Here is a 16,603-nt window from a genome sequence, read left to right as displayed (position 1 = left end):
GAAGAAGCTTGCCTCCCACTCGGAAGGTTGCGAATTCAATCCTAGGTAGAGACAGATGTTCCTCTCTTAGGGAAAAATAAGAAAAAATATCTGCTGCAAACTCCACATAGGGTTAGCAAGGGCATCCAGCCAGTAAATGCTCGGCTCCGTCAGTTGCCCTGACTCTACCTGAACTAAGAGATTACAGGGTTGTAAAAAGGAACAAAAATGGTTTATATATACAGTATATTCTTTTTTACCATTGTGTATACTTTTGATTTTATTTCAAAATAAAAATAATGCTTTAAAGAAGGGCTGTGGATTTCCACTATTGCAACAGCCCACAATATATGTACACACATATACAGAGAGACAGAGAGATAACTTAATCTCTGGTCTGGAACAGGGCCCTTTAAAGCTCAGTAGCCTCTAGTTTCTGACCCTTTTTAGTGATTGAAGCAGTGATGAAATAGTGATTATTAACCAGCCCGTTCTTTGGACATGAGATTTATGCTCAAGCGATTCACGATTTGCATGCCTTAACAGGGCCCTTTGAACATCTAAAGGCTGATACTAATAAATGAAAGTAAAGTAGAGATTGAAGAACTAGAAGCAAGTGGTTGGACAGGATCAAAGAGAATTCTGGAAATTCTTTTGGAAGGGTAAATAATCATTATGAGGCAGGCAAGAAAATGTAGCTCATTAGCCTTTAAATCACAAATTCTTCACATTCAAAGTTTAACTCTGAATCCTTTCTGAGACTGGATATACAGTATTTTATATATCAGAGTTGTTGTTTTTTTTACAAGCAAGTGGTTTGCTTGTTTGCTTCTGTCCACTGTGATACAGATATTTCAGGAAAAGTGTTTTGTTTATCCTTTGAGTCTGACTCATTATGCCATTTGATTTTTTTTTCCAGCTTGTTTGTTTGATCTTCATTGGTTCCTATAACATTCAGTTGTAGAAATAACCTAGATAGATTATTGTTTACCAAATTATTAAAATAGCTGTGCTGTTCAGTATGGCGGGGAAGTTGATTTAATTAAATCTAAGATTGTGGCATTGATAGCAATTGAAAGTTAAAAGTGTTAAACCAAATAAAAGGATTGTGATATGGAATATATTTAAGGGTAAAAGTATTTGAACATATAAGTTAAAAGATACCTATGAGCCCAATATAATAAGTTCCATCTTTCTACAATAGAGTGTGTTCCATTAGTCTTTTTACCTACAACTCCCAATATTCCTGCTCGTTTACCATACTAGCTGGTATTACGGAATTTGTAGTCACAAAGATTTATGGGGTGTCACATTGCAAATTCTAGAAATATAAAATGTGAGGGTTGGAAGAGACCTTGGTTATCATCTACTCCAAACTATTGCCACTGGCCATCCAGCCTTTGTAACCATCTCCAGCCAAAGGGAGCCCACAATTCCTTAAGTACGCTATTCCATTGCTAAACAGCTGTTGTTAGTAGAATTTTTTTTTCCTGGATATTCAGCCAAAAATTCCTTCCTTCTAATTGAAATCCACTGCTTCTTTTTCCTGCCTTCTGGAATAAATTTGAACAATTTTGCCCCATCTTCTACATGATAGCCTTTCAGACGCTTAAGGACAAATGCCATGTCTCCTTACAGCAGGAAACTCGATTTCATTGAGGGCCACATCAGGGTTGTGCTTGACCTAGGAGGACCAGGGGTGGGCATGACCGGGGGGAGGGGCATGGCAAGCTCGATGTCACTCGTGTGATCAAACGCCACTTTTGCTAGTATGTTTTGCTAGCTCTCTGCTGGTGAAAATGGAGCTCACACACGGCCCTCCCAAGCTCTTGTTTTCGCTGGCAGAGGCACCACTTCACTGTTTCCAGGATGGCCCCACTGGCCAGATCTAAGAACTTGAGTTTGACATCTCTGCTTTACAATCTTCTCCAGGCTAAGCACACTCAAGACCTCCAGACATTTATCATAAGCTTTCTTTTTACAAAGGCCCCTATCATTTTGGTTCCTCTGCGTACCCTCTATTTTGAGAACATATTCTCTAAATTATAATGCTCAGAATTGGATACAGTATTCTTGGTACAGGCAGACCAGGCAGAATAGAGAGGAATTGTGAACTTCTCTTGAGCTGTATCTACTCTGAGAATGGTGTTTTATACCAGTGGTGGTTTTATGTAGTTTCTCTGTGTGAACTTTTAATTGGGAATGCCAGGAACCAAACTGAGAAATGTATGTATAGACAACATGTTGTCTGACAGTAACCTGTAGATCCTTTTCAAAATTATGGATTTTTTATTTATTCAGTTGGTGAAAGCTAAAATATGATATGAAACATACTGTGTCCAAAATTTGTTTATATGAAATAATTGTGATCATCCAGAACACAACTATGTCTTTGTGTCTGTAGGTTTTTTTTTATCTTCTATTGTTTCCTATTGCCACCCAACTTATCCAGTAAATCTTGGGGGAGAGTGAGAAATTCCCAGAAAAATCATTCATGAGACTATTTCACATGCAGAACCAAACTATTATTAAAGATGTAGTAAGTTAAAACATTCACTAAAACCAATTTTCTTCAAAAAAAAAAGAGAAAAAAAAGGAATAGAACATGAGATGATCTTCTCTTGAATTAAAGAGGATGCACAACAAACACAGTTGTATCAATAAGGCAACAGGATGAGCTGAAATTATACACGGCCTCAAGTGTGTTGTATCAGCTTGGACCTCGTTCTGAATTGTTGCTGCTTTGATTATTGAAATTTACCCTTAATCAGGCTAATCGCTTGAGACAACAAGCTTTTATTTGCTTTGAAGGACAAACTGATCATTATTCAATTTGAGTTGCCAGAGATTTTGAGACATAATTTATCATTTGTCTCCCATTGTTAATAACTATCAGATGCAGAAGAGACTTGAGAGGCTCTGACATTTTAATAGCTGAGTGAGTGTGTGTGTGTGTGTGTGTGTGTGTGTGTGTGTGTGTGTGGTGTTTGTATTAACTTGGAAGTATTTCAGCTAGTGATGTCTTCCTTCCTTCTCTGACTCATGTCTCTTTCACCAACCGTTGACATTTCAGGGATGTGGCTTCTGAATCTGACAATAATATCAGGCAGATAAATCAAGAGGCTGCCCACCGAAGGTTTCGATCAAGGAGACACATTAGTGAGGATTTGGACCCTGAGCCCTTGGAGAGTGGTGATGCCCCTGAAGTACGTGCAGGATTTGAAATGGATCCTTTCATAGTTTTGGCCAACTAAATGTACTCATTTGTTTATTTATTGCCGTGTTAAAACTTATGTACCACCCTGATTTCTCATGACCTAACCCAAAATGACCCTTTAAAATGCCTTAATTTGGACTTACAGGTTTTCAAATGAAATTTGTATCAAAGATAGGGCTGAAGTACACAAATAAGGAGAGTTAAAGAACAGACATGTTGAAATAATGTAAATGATTGCTCTTGTGTCATCTTTTTCTGATTATTAATGGTACTTGAGCTAAGAAGAAAAACTGAATTAGATTAATTAATCCATTGAAATTTGTATATGCCATGGTATTGTAAAACGAATCGAGCAAACTCACATTTTAACAACATAAAAGGCATAAAGCTGCTAAAATCACTTAATAAAAAGCTATCAAAGATAAAATATAATAAAACATTAAACCACCAATCGGGGCCCCTTCTACTGATTAAATGTCATTCCCAACCCAAAATCCTGCAGAAAAGTAGTGCTATGTTTGCAACAGTAAACTATCTGAACAACCGGATTGAGTTTCTGAATAGACTCCGCTAAAGAGTAGTAGACTGCTGTTCTACTGAATAAAGGAAATTATAGGGAATAAATTGTGTAAGTTTATGGAGCATTTAATAGCCATCAAAGTGTGTATTTTCTAGGACACATGTTATCCTCCACTCCTCAGAAGTATAAATACTTCAATAATCCATGTCCTAGGACATAAAAGTAAAAGAGTAGGCGGGGAGAGACAACTGGAAGGAGAAAAGCCTTCTCAGCTTTTGCTCCTAGCCATTGGAACATCTTGTGCCCAAGAGTGAGGTCAGCTCCCATCCACCTTAACTTCCCACAAGAGCCTGAAGACCAGGCTCCAATGGAGTAACATCATGCTGGAGGTGTTAATTGATTAATAACAGATCCAACCTCCTTCCCTCCTCAGCCTACTCCCTTCCCCCATCTTTTCGCTTTATTTATAGCTGATAATTCACATTTTAATAGTATTTGCTCCTGTTGTATACTTATTGTTCCCATGTTTTATTCTTCTTAATATTGTAAGCCATCCAGAATCACCTTGTGGTTGAGATGGGTCGCAAATAAATTGACTAAATAAATAAATACACCTCTCATAGTTTCCTTGATTGCTATCTATGGTTATGGAGAACTACACTTTTTTATCCTTTGTATGAACCCTGCTTTTTGCTATTTGCCAGCTTTATTTTTTTCTCCCTGTACTTCTCCCTGGTTGCTCAAACTTTACAACTTTAAAATGTTAGGAATTCAACTCCCAGAATTCCCCAGTGAGCATGCATGCTGGCTGGGGAATTCTGGGAGTTGAAGACCTTAGTATCATAAGGTTGCAAAGGTTGAGAAATAATGTTTTACACAATCCTCAAAGTATAGTATATAGAGAGCCAAAGTTTTTTTTTTCATGTTTTATTTACTTTATTTGTATAACATATAAAAATTCTATTCCAATCAAACAGTGTTTTGTCTGGGTACAATTGTTTTTAGGCAATCGTAATAAAAATGTTTACAATAGCATTCATCACAATAACATTAATACTATAATAACTACCCTGTTTCTCCAACAATACAGCCTCCCCCAATAGGAAGTCCTAGCATGTTTTAAAGGCATGAAATGAAATTAAGCCCCTCCCCCCATATTAAGGCCTATATTAAAACATGCAAAATGGGGGGGGAATGGTGTGGAGGCCTGCCGTTTGGAAGTACTTTTGTTGCACACCTGGATATGGTGCCCGATACGAAGTGCCCCACCAACGCCAAGGTCAACATCCAAGCCATCGCTGCCCACCCGCCCGAAGATGCCAGAGGGGGGAATTAAGTCACCCCCGAAAAGACGGCCTAGCCATTTTTTCGGGGCTCAAAAAAAAAATAAGACCCAGCCTTATTATATGAGAAACACAGTAAAATATTTAGCTTGTCTATTTTATCAAATTTCCATTTTAACATTTATCCTTTTTATGTCCCTGCATTTCTACCTTATGTTTTTATTGTCTAACCATGGATAAAATAAGTCCCATGTCAAAAAGTATTCAGTTTCTTCTTTGTCCTTAATAGTAAGCGTTAGTCTATCCATTTCTGCACATTCTTAATTACACCCTCATCTGTCGGGATCTATAGAGAGAGCCAAAGTTGATTGTCAGAGGTTAATTGTGCTCTAAGTCTTAAAAGTATATAATTGATGTTTAGATTTAATTGATAGCCAAGCAAATTGTAGAGAAGATCGGCATATTCATTGTTGATGCCTTTTCTTTTTATCAGCCTTGGGAAACCATTTCTGAAGAAGTGAACAGTGGCGATTCCTTGAGCCTGTCCTTGCCCCCTCCTCCTGCTTCCCCTGTCTCTCGGACCAGCCCTCAGGAGTTCTCTGAGGAATTGAATAGAAGACTTCAGATCACTCCAGATTCAAATGGGGAACAACTCTCTTCTATAATTGTAAGAGACTTGAACTTTTGTTTTACTACTGTTCTAACATGCTCGTTCTGATTTGTAGAACTTACCTCCGAGTCAGCACAACTGGTAATGTTGTGTGGATATGGTGCTTCAGGCTACAAGGGTGTATTTTTGCTTGTCTTAGTTTAATTGAAACTATTGGACCATTCTACTCCACAATTATGATGCAAAGCATACTTACCCTGAGGGCAATTTCCACAGAATTCAGTCATTGAATTAAGCCAGAGTTTCTCATCCTTGGCAACTTTTAAGATGTATGGTCTTCAATTCCCAGAATTCCCCAGCCAATCATGGGAGTTGAAGTCCATACATCTTTCAAGGTTGCAAATTGAGCAAATAAATCAAAGCAATTTTGATCCTAATTCAGTCAGCCTACTTTTCAGTAAAGACCATAACTGGTAATAATATTAATATTTATGCATAATATTAATATTTATGAGTAATAATATTTATGTTATTAAATGTGTATTGTGATTTCATTTGGAAGAGATTTTATTCTTACTCATAATTTTAGCGGACTTGATAAAACAAGTAGAAGTTCTCTGAATGCTTCATTGACATAAGTAAATAAACACCAGGTGGAATTTTCTTTCCTTTTTTTGAATTTTAATTTTAGAAGTTAAATTCATATAATAATTTTAACAGAATCCAATCTGGTTCCCTCACAGGGACCAGAGATTTAGTTTTCTGAGCTATCAGACTCGCGCTGAACTTCTCCATCCTCAGGAAACTTCTTTAGATAAACCTCTGCTCTCGGTGACCGACTCACCCACATTGCATTCTGCATCATTATCCTGGGACACGTACATTTGTCCTCATTCACAATTTTAATAATTTATTTTCATATATAAATGTGGCATACAACTGGAAAATTTATACTAACACCTGTGTATTGAGATAAGTATGTTAGTGCATCAAAAGGTTGTTTGGCTTGCTTTCTTAACTTAACTGCATTAATGGGCTGGGATGAATATTACACCAGTGAGTGTAAGTTTAGTTTACTTTATTGTCATTGCACCTCGTACAATGAAATCAAACACCATCGTAAGTGGATATCATGACCGTGAAAATAAACACAAACATATATTGTTCACACTCCACACATTGAACCGAAACCCCCCGACACCGCACCAACACTGCACTATACAGTAGAATTCAATAGAGCTACTGCCCTGGGATAGAAACTGTTTTTCAGCCTATTTGTCCTTGTTTTCATTATCCTGTACCGTCTGCCAGATGGTAATAGTTCGAAAAAAGGGTTCTCAGGATGAGATGGATCTTTGAGAATGTTTTGAACTTTCTTAAGGTAGCGAGAGCTATAAAGCTCTTCCAAAGAAGGGAGAGGGCAACCAGTGATCTTCTTGGCAATGACATTAACCCTCTGCAGCGCTGTCCTATCTGCCACTGTGCAATTGGCAAACCATACAGAATTGTACTGGGCTGTTTTAATTATAAACAACAGTTTCAGTTTCAATGGAAGTTTCTTTTAGCAAATTGTCATTTATACATTTAACGGGACAGCACATCACCTTGCCCTTTTAACATTTAAGTACTGTAATAAGAAACCAAAGTATAGAAAATATTTTTTTCAAAACTAAAGTGGGGGGGGGGCCTTAAGAAATGTCTGTACAACATTCAATATTATGAAAGAACAAAAATATGTAATCCATAATTAACAAGAAAATTTATATTTTATAAAGGAGTATAAAATGTACAAATACAGTTGAGGAGAATAAAAACATTACCCAACATGACATTTGAATTGATGGGTGTAACTTATCAGGAAAGCATGTATTAATATCAATACTAAATAGTGTTCATGTATGAGTAAGCCTGATCTTTATCAGAGGATCTCTTAAACAAAAATTGTTGAGATAATTCTTTCTTCAGTGCCATTTCCACATTGTGGATTACCATTGAGCCAATGCTGTGCTTTCTTTGTGCAGTCCCATCGTAAAAACAAATCTAGCTATTAATAATCTAAGTTGAACTAGTTTCTTAATTTTGTGTATTTTAGGAAGTACTTCAGTTTTGCCATTTTTTGTACTTTAGGAAATTCGAACAGCTGACTTACTGCAGCATTCTCATTCAAGACATTTTGTGAAATTTTCTCAATTTCATCAACTTTTAATCAAACACTTCAGACGTTGACACCAAAACTTGCTCATGACTTCAGTCTAAAATGATTTAGATTAATATGATGCAGTATGATGGGAAAATAATGCTGCCAGTAAATTACTAGTCTACTCTAGACATTTCAAAACCATTTCTTTATGATTTGTTGAAATGTATTTAAAAGGAATTCTTCAGCATTCTTAGCTCCATTCAGTTTCCTCTCCTAAATCTTAATACCAAAGTTTTAAGACTTCCAAGATGTAAATTCTTTATGTAAAAGTAATGTTCCTTATGATTAAAAAATAATGAACATGCTACTATTCAAATGATTTATGAAGATTAAGATAAAAAAACTGCTTAATCTGAACCACATTGGAATTTGTCTCTGTTCTTTCTGTGATAAACATTTAATAGAGCAAATTTATCCTTGCATTTGAATAGTGAAATGGAAATATATTTCCATTTTAACCAAGCTTCTAATGATAGCTGTGATTATAGATTTATAATGGTTCGGTCTAATGGAGAGTTAAGAATAAATCAGTTTTACCCATGATCTATTTCATTTAGTTTTCCAGTAATACGAATTTTCAAACTGAAATCTATCAAAATTAATTTGACATTCCTAAATTTCCACTTTGATTTTGCTACATTGCATTGTGCTCCTATTGATATGAAAAGAATTGGTGTACTCTATGAAGGCTTAATTTATGCTTTTTCCTAAGAAAATCCTTTTTCCTACAAAAATCCTTCATTTAAGACATTCTAGGCAACATATCAGTTTCACATCTTATCTGGCTAACAACCCTGACCCTCAACAAATAGGGATGTTAAGCTCAGAGAAAACATTCCAAAAAAGATTATTTTGTTGTCCGAAGGCTGTGAAGTTCTACTTAAATTGATATTCCTATGATGAGTGTAGTGGCCATTCAACATTACAATGGCGCTGAAAAAAGTGATGATTGATTTTCACACTTACAACAGTTGCAGTATCTCCAAGGTCACGTGATCAAAATTCAGATGCTTGACAAGTGACATTTATTTATGACTAAATAAATCAGGGTCACCTGATCACCCTTTTGCTGACAAGCAGAGTCAATAAGGAAACTTAACAATCATGTTATTAATGTCTGCAGTGATTCACTTAATAACTGTGGTAAGAAAAGTTGTAAAAACTCAGTTAACAACTGTCTTCCTTAGCAATAGGAAATTGGGGGTCCATTGTGACATAAGTTGAGGACTATCTTTATTGTACTGAGGAATTATTCCTTTGTAAGTGGATTTATTTGATGTATAATTTAAGTGTTCCACTATGAAAAATAGGAGGACTCTGTTACTAGTAAGGAAGCACAACTCTGGCATGGAAACATATTTTAAGTTACTTATTGTACATGCTTCAAAGGCAAATATTTTTCACCAATCTTGCAAGAATCTTCATCATCTTGCAAGATGCTTCATACGATTTTAAGCTATTTCTCTGTACCATCCTTAGAAAATACTGACAATTGTTCACATTCCCCAAATAATAAATGGAATCACTGAAGATGGGGAAAAGTGAATGTTCGTGAAATAATCTTTTTTTTTTCTCTTTCACTCATGAATAGCTTTCCACCTTATTTATTTTGTCCTATCAACAGTCTGCCCAGAATTGAGGAAATTAAATTTCCAGCAAGGGTACCATTTTTATCTTATCCATGCTGGCTCCTTCCAATACTATATATAAATTAATAATGTATATATTTCTGCCATTTAAAATTGAATTCAAGATATTGTTCATGAAATGGAAAGTAAGTTTTCTGGCAATCAAATCAAGCGAAAGAAGGGTAGATTAACCTATTAGCTGGAAGAAAGGTCAACTTACCAAGTGGATGAATGAAGGCTATAGGATGCCAGGGAAAAATGTATATAGGATGCAGTCACAATGTATATAAAACAATCTTTTTTTTTTTATTCCAGCAAAGAGATCCCTCTGCAAGGTTGAGATCTTGTAGTGTAACTGATGCTGTTGCCGAACAGTCACATTTATCACTGGTAAGTAGACATTTCTTGGCTATTGTATTTGTTTGTTTGTTTGTTTGTTTAGCAAATTTTAGGAATGCATTTCTATTAAAATACGTTTGGCTGCATAGGAGGGTTTTGTTTTTTGTTTTTTGCTATGGATATCAATGCCTAGTTCTGGGAAAGAGAGTTTAATCAAAAGGCTAGTTAACTTCAATAAATGCAGAGCAAAAATACCATTTCTACTGGCTGGAAAAATCCTTTCTATGATGGTAGTATCATCACTTTGCTACATGGGCTTAGAGGATCTCAACCATCCTTGAAATTCAGTGCTGGTGGGTTTTTTTTTCCCATTTGGAAGGTGATTGTTTACAATAACCATAGATGTATTTCCATGTGTACAAAAAAATTGTTGTCCTTGAGTTGAGCTCCCACTCCCCGTGGCTACTATGTACTTTTCTTTACCATAAACACAACATTTCCAGTCCAGTCTAAAAAAATTGGTCAAAAATGGACAGATCCAAGTACAAACCAGGATCATACCTGCTTAGCTTCCAAACAGACAGAAGGTTTAGCTGTGGGTTTATGTCTGTGAATGAAGGCCATTTCAATTAAAAACCAGGCAGTTCTGGATTAGTGGTTTTAATGTAGTTTGTAGTCATTTGTACAAAGATAGAAATGTAGGAATCTGCTAGAGAGAGGGACTCAGGACATGGTCTCAAGAGAGCTTCTAAGGAAAGGGAAGGTTGATAAGGCAGAAAGAGTTTTCCTGTCAAACATTAAGAAGCCTGTCAACCATCTAAAAAGTGTTTTCTTTTTTTAAAAGAATATGTATTCCACATACATAATAGTGGAAAATTGGGAAAACGGGGGCTTTCTCTCCCCCCATTTTTCCCTCAAAATTTTCTGGTTTTTTTTTTAGGCCTTCCATCTCTAATTCCACAATCCTGGAGTTGGGATTTATTGCTATTTAAAGATTTGTTTTAAATTGTTGATTCATTTGAATGTTCCTTTGCTTTTGCCCTTCTAAAATGAACACCATTGATTGTACTTTATATCACCTGGGGTTGGAGGTACCACACTTTATTTGGGGGACAATCCCCCCCCCCTCAGGTCACATAATGGCAGTGTGGGCATATTTTAAGAAATGCCTATCCATCAAGCCGATTTACACAAAATAAAATAACTTCTTGCTTACTAGGAGGAACCATACCTGGAAATTATAGGAGAAGAGCAGGTGAGAGTTGTGGGGGGCAGAAGCTTGATTCAAGGCTATAACCAAGAATCTGGTCAATTGAAATTCAGTACTAAATTGGTGCCTGATAAGATCAATGGAATTTAAGAGAAGTTGGACTTGAATCATTCGTGGCAATGTAAGGACGAGTGGTGGGATTCAATTTTTTTTTACTACCCCTTCTGTTGGTGTGGCTTGGTGGGCATGGCAGGGGAAATCTCCAGTCAGAGGAGATATTTGCTGGTTCTCCGAACTGCTCAAAATTTCCGCTACTGGTTCTCCAGAACTGGTCAGAACCTGCTGAATACCACCTCTGGTAAGGATGCTTAGCTAATGACATGTTTAACTCTGCCCACTACCTCTGCTTGCTCTTCTCCTACAAATAAGCCCAATTGAGCAGCTTGCTGTCATCATTTTTGCATCAGTCCATTTTCAGATCCATGCTCTCCTGTTTCCTTTTTATTTAGGGGTATATTTAAAATATGTATGTCACCCTTGAAACAGAGTTTTTCCACTCTAGTTATTTCTAAAAAAAAGAAAAGAAAAGATATAAAATTTCAGTGTATGTATTTCAAAAAGTATTTCATCAAGAAATAGTCATTGCTATGTATATTTTATCCTGAAATGCATATTTTATATGCTTTGGGTAACTTTGGGCTTCATGGGTACAATACAAATACAAAACAAAATACAATACAAAATATCAATAATAACAGAGTATCTGTGAGCCACTTCACTATGATTTGAATCTTAACCTCATTGAACCTGTTTTTTGTGATTGAATGCTAATTGGGCCGATATATGTTGCAGTCCAACATTTGAGGTGGAACAGATGTTGTCCTAGATAGAAAAGATAAGGCTGGTTCACATTGGATATGGATCAAACAATTATTTACGCATTCTTCTTTCTGTGCAAACTTGAATCTCTGTTACATGTAGGTCTTGGGTAATTCTAAATTAGGTCTCCGGCTTGTATCTTTGGATTGGATGCTTTGCTGTAATCCTCAATATGTCTTCTCTCACTTTAATCCATATGAAAATTATATTGCAACATGCTTTATTCACTTATTCTATCTTGTTTCCACAAAGATTTTTTTTTTTCTGGGAATACAAATTTCACACTAACCTGGGGCAAATTTCACGGGCAAAAATATAACTCTTCGTTATTTTAATCTGGGATTCCTATATGTGATTGAACAGTAAAAAAAAATATGCACAGCATTTTTCTCCTTTTAGCAGCTAAGGTTTCTCCCTACCCCCACCCCATCCCGTTTTTTCTGTATTTTATTATGATTTTTTTCTGGGAAAATCATTAAGCTCAGCTTCTTCTTTTTCAGCTTGTCTCTACTGAAATCTTTGCATTGGCTGTGGCCAAATCCAACTTGCTTCATTTAATTGTTCACACTCCCGTTGTAGGTACTGTCTTTGTCTTCTCTGCAGGGGAGAAAAAATTCATGATCAAGGACACATTGCCTTCTCTTTTCTGATGCCTATTTTATATATACCTACCCAACTACTATGATGGCAAGGAATTATGTGATTTGTAGTCTCTACATATTTAGCCAGGGCTAGTATATAATAGACAATAGAATGGTGTGTCTAAAAGATATATATATATATATTTCTGCTGTTCTCTGCTATAAAATGAAGATGTTTATCAAGATGCCATTATTTCAAATTAGCTTATTGATCATCCCTTAACTATAACAATTATTATTATTTAACAGCCAAGTGGCCCCTCTAGAAGACTTCGTTCTTCCACGGTCACTGGGGGTGAAGAGTCGACGGTAATAATAATTTTATCCAGCCAAATCTATATCATTCTCCTCCTCTCTTCTTCAAATCTCTCTTCTTTTCTTTTCCTTTTGTTGTCAGAATATCACTTTTTCAGAGTGTCAGGGATGGATGGTGACAAAACAAAGCAAGTGACAAAACATATGCGATGTCATGATGAAAATACTTGTATCAAACGTTGGAAGGCAAGTGGGCAGGTGTGGCATTTGCACAATGAGTTCACCTGACACCTCTTGTCATTTTGGCCTTGGTGGATTTGCTGGAGATGCTTCTGCTTTTAGACTGGGCCCAGTTTGCTTTTAGAAGATTCCCTACTTGGGCAACTCTACGGATACCATACATCCATACCCCAGAAGTGCTTTTTTGAAAGGCAGCTGGACTTTCTTTGTTTTTTCTTGAAGACATTTCACTTCTCATTCAAGAAGCTTCTTCTGAAGTTCTGAAGAATGATAATGAAGCTTCTTGGATGAGAAGCAAAAGATCTTCAAGGAGAAACAAAGAAAGTCCAGTTGCCTTTTGAAAAAGCATCTTCGTGACAACCATGATCCGGATGACTGAGAGAATCTCCGTAGACACATTTTCATACCTTGGTGGTAGTGAAATGATTGCATCTTCCCACCATTTTCCCAGCTTGAGTATCTTCTGTAGTTGTTCGGCTACTTCAGCCTGCTATGGAAACATTCTCAGTATCTAATTGGATATTTCTCATGGTGTTACTTCTGATAGCAAGTTCTCTTCTCTTCCTCCAGATGTGGCATTTTGAAAGTTTATTAAAATGTTGCTTCCCAGCTTCTTCTTTTATATTGGAGACGTTACTGAAAGACAAAAGAATCATCCATGTGTGCTTAGATGCAGAAAAATTAGAGGTGGAGTAGAATTTACCCCTTCACAAGCTGTAGATTACCTAATGAGCAAGTAATTATCCCATCTCTGACTTCCACGTAGCGGAGATGCACCTGTGTGAGTTTTGTCTCATTTGAATCAAGCAGAGAATATAGCAAAATAGGAATGGATAATTGCAACAAAGCAGGGATGTCAATTTTGTAGAAAACAGAAAGGGGCAGAAAATTCTTAAAACAAATTTTGAAGAAATATACTTGGTTTATACCAATGAAGTTGCACAGAGCATTTAAAGGGAGTGGTTTGCAACATGTATCAGCACAAACCTTTGAATTATTAAACCAATCATGTTTCTTGCAACTGCTACAACTGCCTGGTGTGGGTTGTTTGGACTTATTGTGCATGCACACACCTCCTTCACTCTTGTACAGCAACAAAGTGAAGCATGCACACCCATGTGAAGGCAAACTTGAACTCCTTTCAAAGTAACTATAAGAGCCTTGTCAAAAAAAAAAAAGCTTTAATTATTTGGAGAGAGATGCTTCGTTTGTGCTGGCAGGTTTTGCAAACCAGCTACTTCAAGTATTTCCCAAACTCAAAAACTTATAAATCAGATTATTGCAAAAGTCCAACAGGCATCTACCGGTAAGACACAATACAAGTAATAAGAGTAATCAGAATGAATTGCAATGGTTTTCAGTGGCTTTTCTTCAAGAATAGAGATGCCAAGAAGACAGGGAGCCAGTATTCTCATTGTCTATGTTTATTTATAAATTGGAGGATAGAGGAGGAGTAATGATAATAGAAAGAATCAGGGAAAATCTCTTGTTATTAAAGAGTAGTTTTTACTCTTGGTATCACATGTGTTGGGGGAAAGAACACTCCATGAAAGGACTCTCATTTGAATAGCAAATAATTTATTTTATTCCAAGAGACATTGTTTCGCTTCTGTACTAGTCTGTTTATTGAGGTCTCATCCACGTTTTAACCTACAGATTTTGAAATGTCAATGAAAACTAGACAATTTTCGTGCATTGAATATTTTTCCCTTTGAACCTGCTGTACATTGTTATATGATACAGTAGGATGAATCCATTATGGATTCCTATTATAGTGGATTCCACAGCTGTCAGCCATCAGAGAAGCCCATCTGAGGGGGGGAGGAGGCTTACCTGCTGAAAAAGGAAGTTCTAAATTTACCAAATTTATGTTACAATCCAAAATAAAAAAAAACATGACTCAAGTTGAGGGAGAATTAAAAACAATCAGGAATAATCACATTTTAGTATTATTTTTTATTTTAAAAGGTTCAGACTGTGTTGGAATATATCCAGTTAAATGGTTTAGTAATTTCCTGCCAAGGAAGGAAGGAAGGAAAGAAGGAAGGAAGGAAGGAAGGAAGGAAGGAAATACTTGTGATATCAAGTTCCACTGTTGGTTTTTTAAAGAAGTGTTTTATTTATTCAATTTATTTATCTCACCATGATTTTATAATCTAGAATAGGGGTGTCAAACTGGTGGCCCGCGACCCGGATGCGTCATGCTCAGACCACACCTACCCCAGCTTCACGAAGGGAAAAAAATGTTGCAATATGTCACATGACACTGTGATCTAGAAGAACAATAATGTGGTATTTCATACTATGTGAACGGAATGCAGTCACATGCATTTTCCTCAGTTATGGTGGACGAATTTGTATCTCTTAACATCTCCTATTCCTAACCCACTATTACTGGAGCATAGTCATGGGCTAGGCAGCTATTGGCATGATACGCTAGCAAAGCTTTCAACACTGAACATACTGCTTTGAGAAGACAGAAGGAGGAGTTCTAGATAGCATCCAGAGGCCTCAGTTTCCAAACAATATTTTTCCATTTGCAAAATATTAATTAAAATTAGGGGGGTTTTCAAGTCAGGGAAGTCACTTTTGGAACAAAAGCCTATGCATAAAAATGAGGTGCTACCTGAGAATAAAGTTTGTTTGGCTTTCAAACTGATTTAACACACTCTGGCATTATTCTATTAATATACTGTACTTGATGTCGCTGAGTAGCCCATTTTCCTAGTTCGTTGTTTTTTTTTCATCTTAGACTGATGCAATGATCCTTTTCCTCATTTTAAAAGAATCCCATGTTTTTACAAACTAGGAAATATTTCTCCTTAGCTACTTTTTTACAAGGAGTTTTAAAAATGTTTGTTTTCATTCTAGCAAATGTGTATCAGGGCATCATTATGTAAAAAATAGTAAATTTTGTTCATTTCATGTACGGGAAATTATTTCAAGGTGTCATTATTTCCATATAAAGATCACAAGCTTTAATAAACATGGCCTGCTATTATTTTATAACACAGTGACTCTGAATCAGAAAACAATACAAAATCAGATTGTCAAAATTGCAAAGTAATGTTTAACATGGAAGGAAGAAAGGGGAGTATTTTTTTTAAATAATATTTTGTAATCTACACAAGTAATGTTTAACATGGAAGGAAGAAAGGGGAGTATTTTTTTTAATAATATTAATCTACACAAGTAACCATGTTTTAGCTTGTCATTAAAACTACAAGCATTATTTGGTATTTTTAAAGATTGTTCAGCTTCAATCAAAAGCTTCCCTTGCTCCTATCTGTTTCATTAACTTCTAAAAAAAAGGATGTATGATTGCATACATGCATATGAGGTCATGAAATATGTACCCATTTCTTAGTGTATATAAATATAGAGTTCATGCATGTACAGATGCATATTTATATGGTTTATTAGCAATAGCAATAGCACTTAGACTTATATACCACTTCACGGTGCTTTACAGCCCTCTCTTAAGCAGTTTACAGAGTCAGTCTATTGCCCCCAACAATCTGGGTCCTCATTTTACCGACCTCAGAAAGATGGAAGACTGAGTTAACCTTGAGTCTGGTGAGACTTGAACTGCAGGCAGGTAG

General features: G+C 36.2%; 1 protein-coding gene across 19 annotated transcripts in view; it reads left to right on the top strand.

Annotated features, from left to right (window-relative positions):
• Positions 1 to 16,603, top strand: part of NEDD4L (NEDD4 like E3 ubiquitin protein ligase) — a 301,315-nt gene that overhangs the window by 235,187 nt on the left and 49,525 nt on the right. For 11 of the 19 annotated variants that reach the window (XM_087927423.1, XM_087927424.1, XM_026715355.2 and 8 more), the window contains 4 exons: positions 3,053 to 3,185; positions 5,493 to 5,666; positions 9,753 to 9,827; positions 12,756 to 12,815. In XM_087927423.1, coding sequence (XP_087783549.1) covers positions 3,053 to 3,185; positions 5,493 to 5,666; positions 9,753 to 9,827; positions 12,756 to 12,815 — 442 coding nt within the window. The remainder of the gene's footprint in view (positions 1 to 3,052; positions 3,186 to 5,492; positions 5,667 to 9,752; positions 9,828 to 12,755; positions 12,816 to 16,603) is intronic. The other 8 variants (XM_087927427.1, XM_087927425.1, XM_087927428.1 and 5 more) reach the window with 1 other exon arrangement.

This window comes from Pseudonaja textilis, chromosome 2 (assembly GCF_049901715.1).
Source record: "Pseudonaja textilis isolate UNSWEBS1 chromosome 2, rPseTex1.2, whole genome shotgun sequence".
Taxonomy (NCBI): domain Eukaryota; kingdom Metazoa; phylum Chordata; class Lepidosauria; order Squamata; family Elapidae; genus Pseudonaja; species Pseudonaja textilis.
The sequence above is the reverse complement of the archived record's forward strand: the minus strand, read 5'-3'. Positions and strand labels throughout refer to the sequence as shown.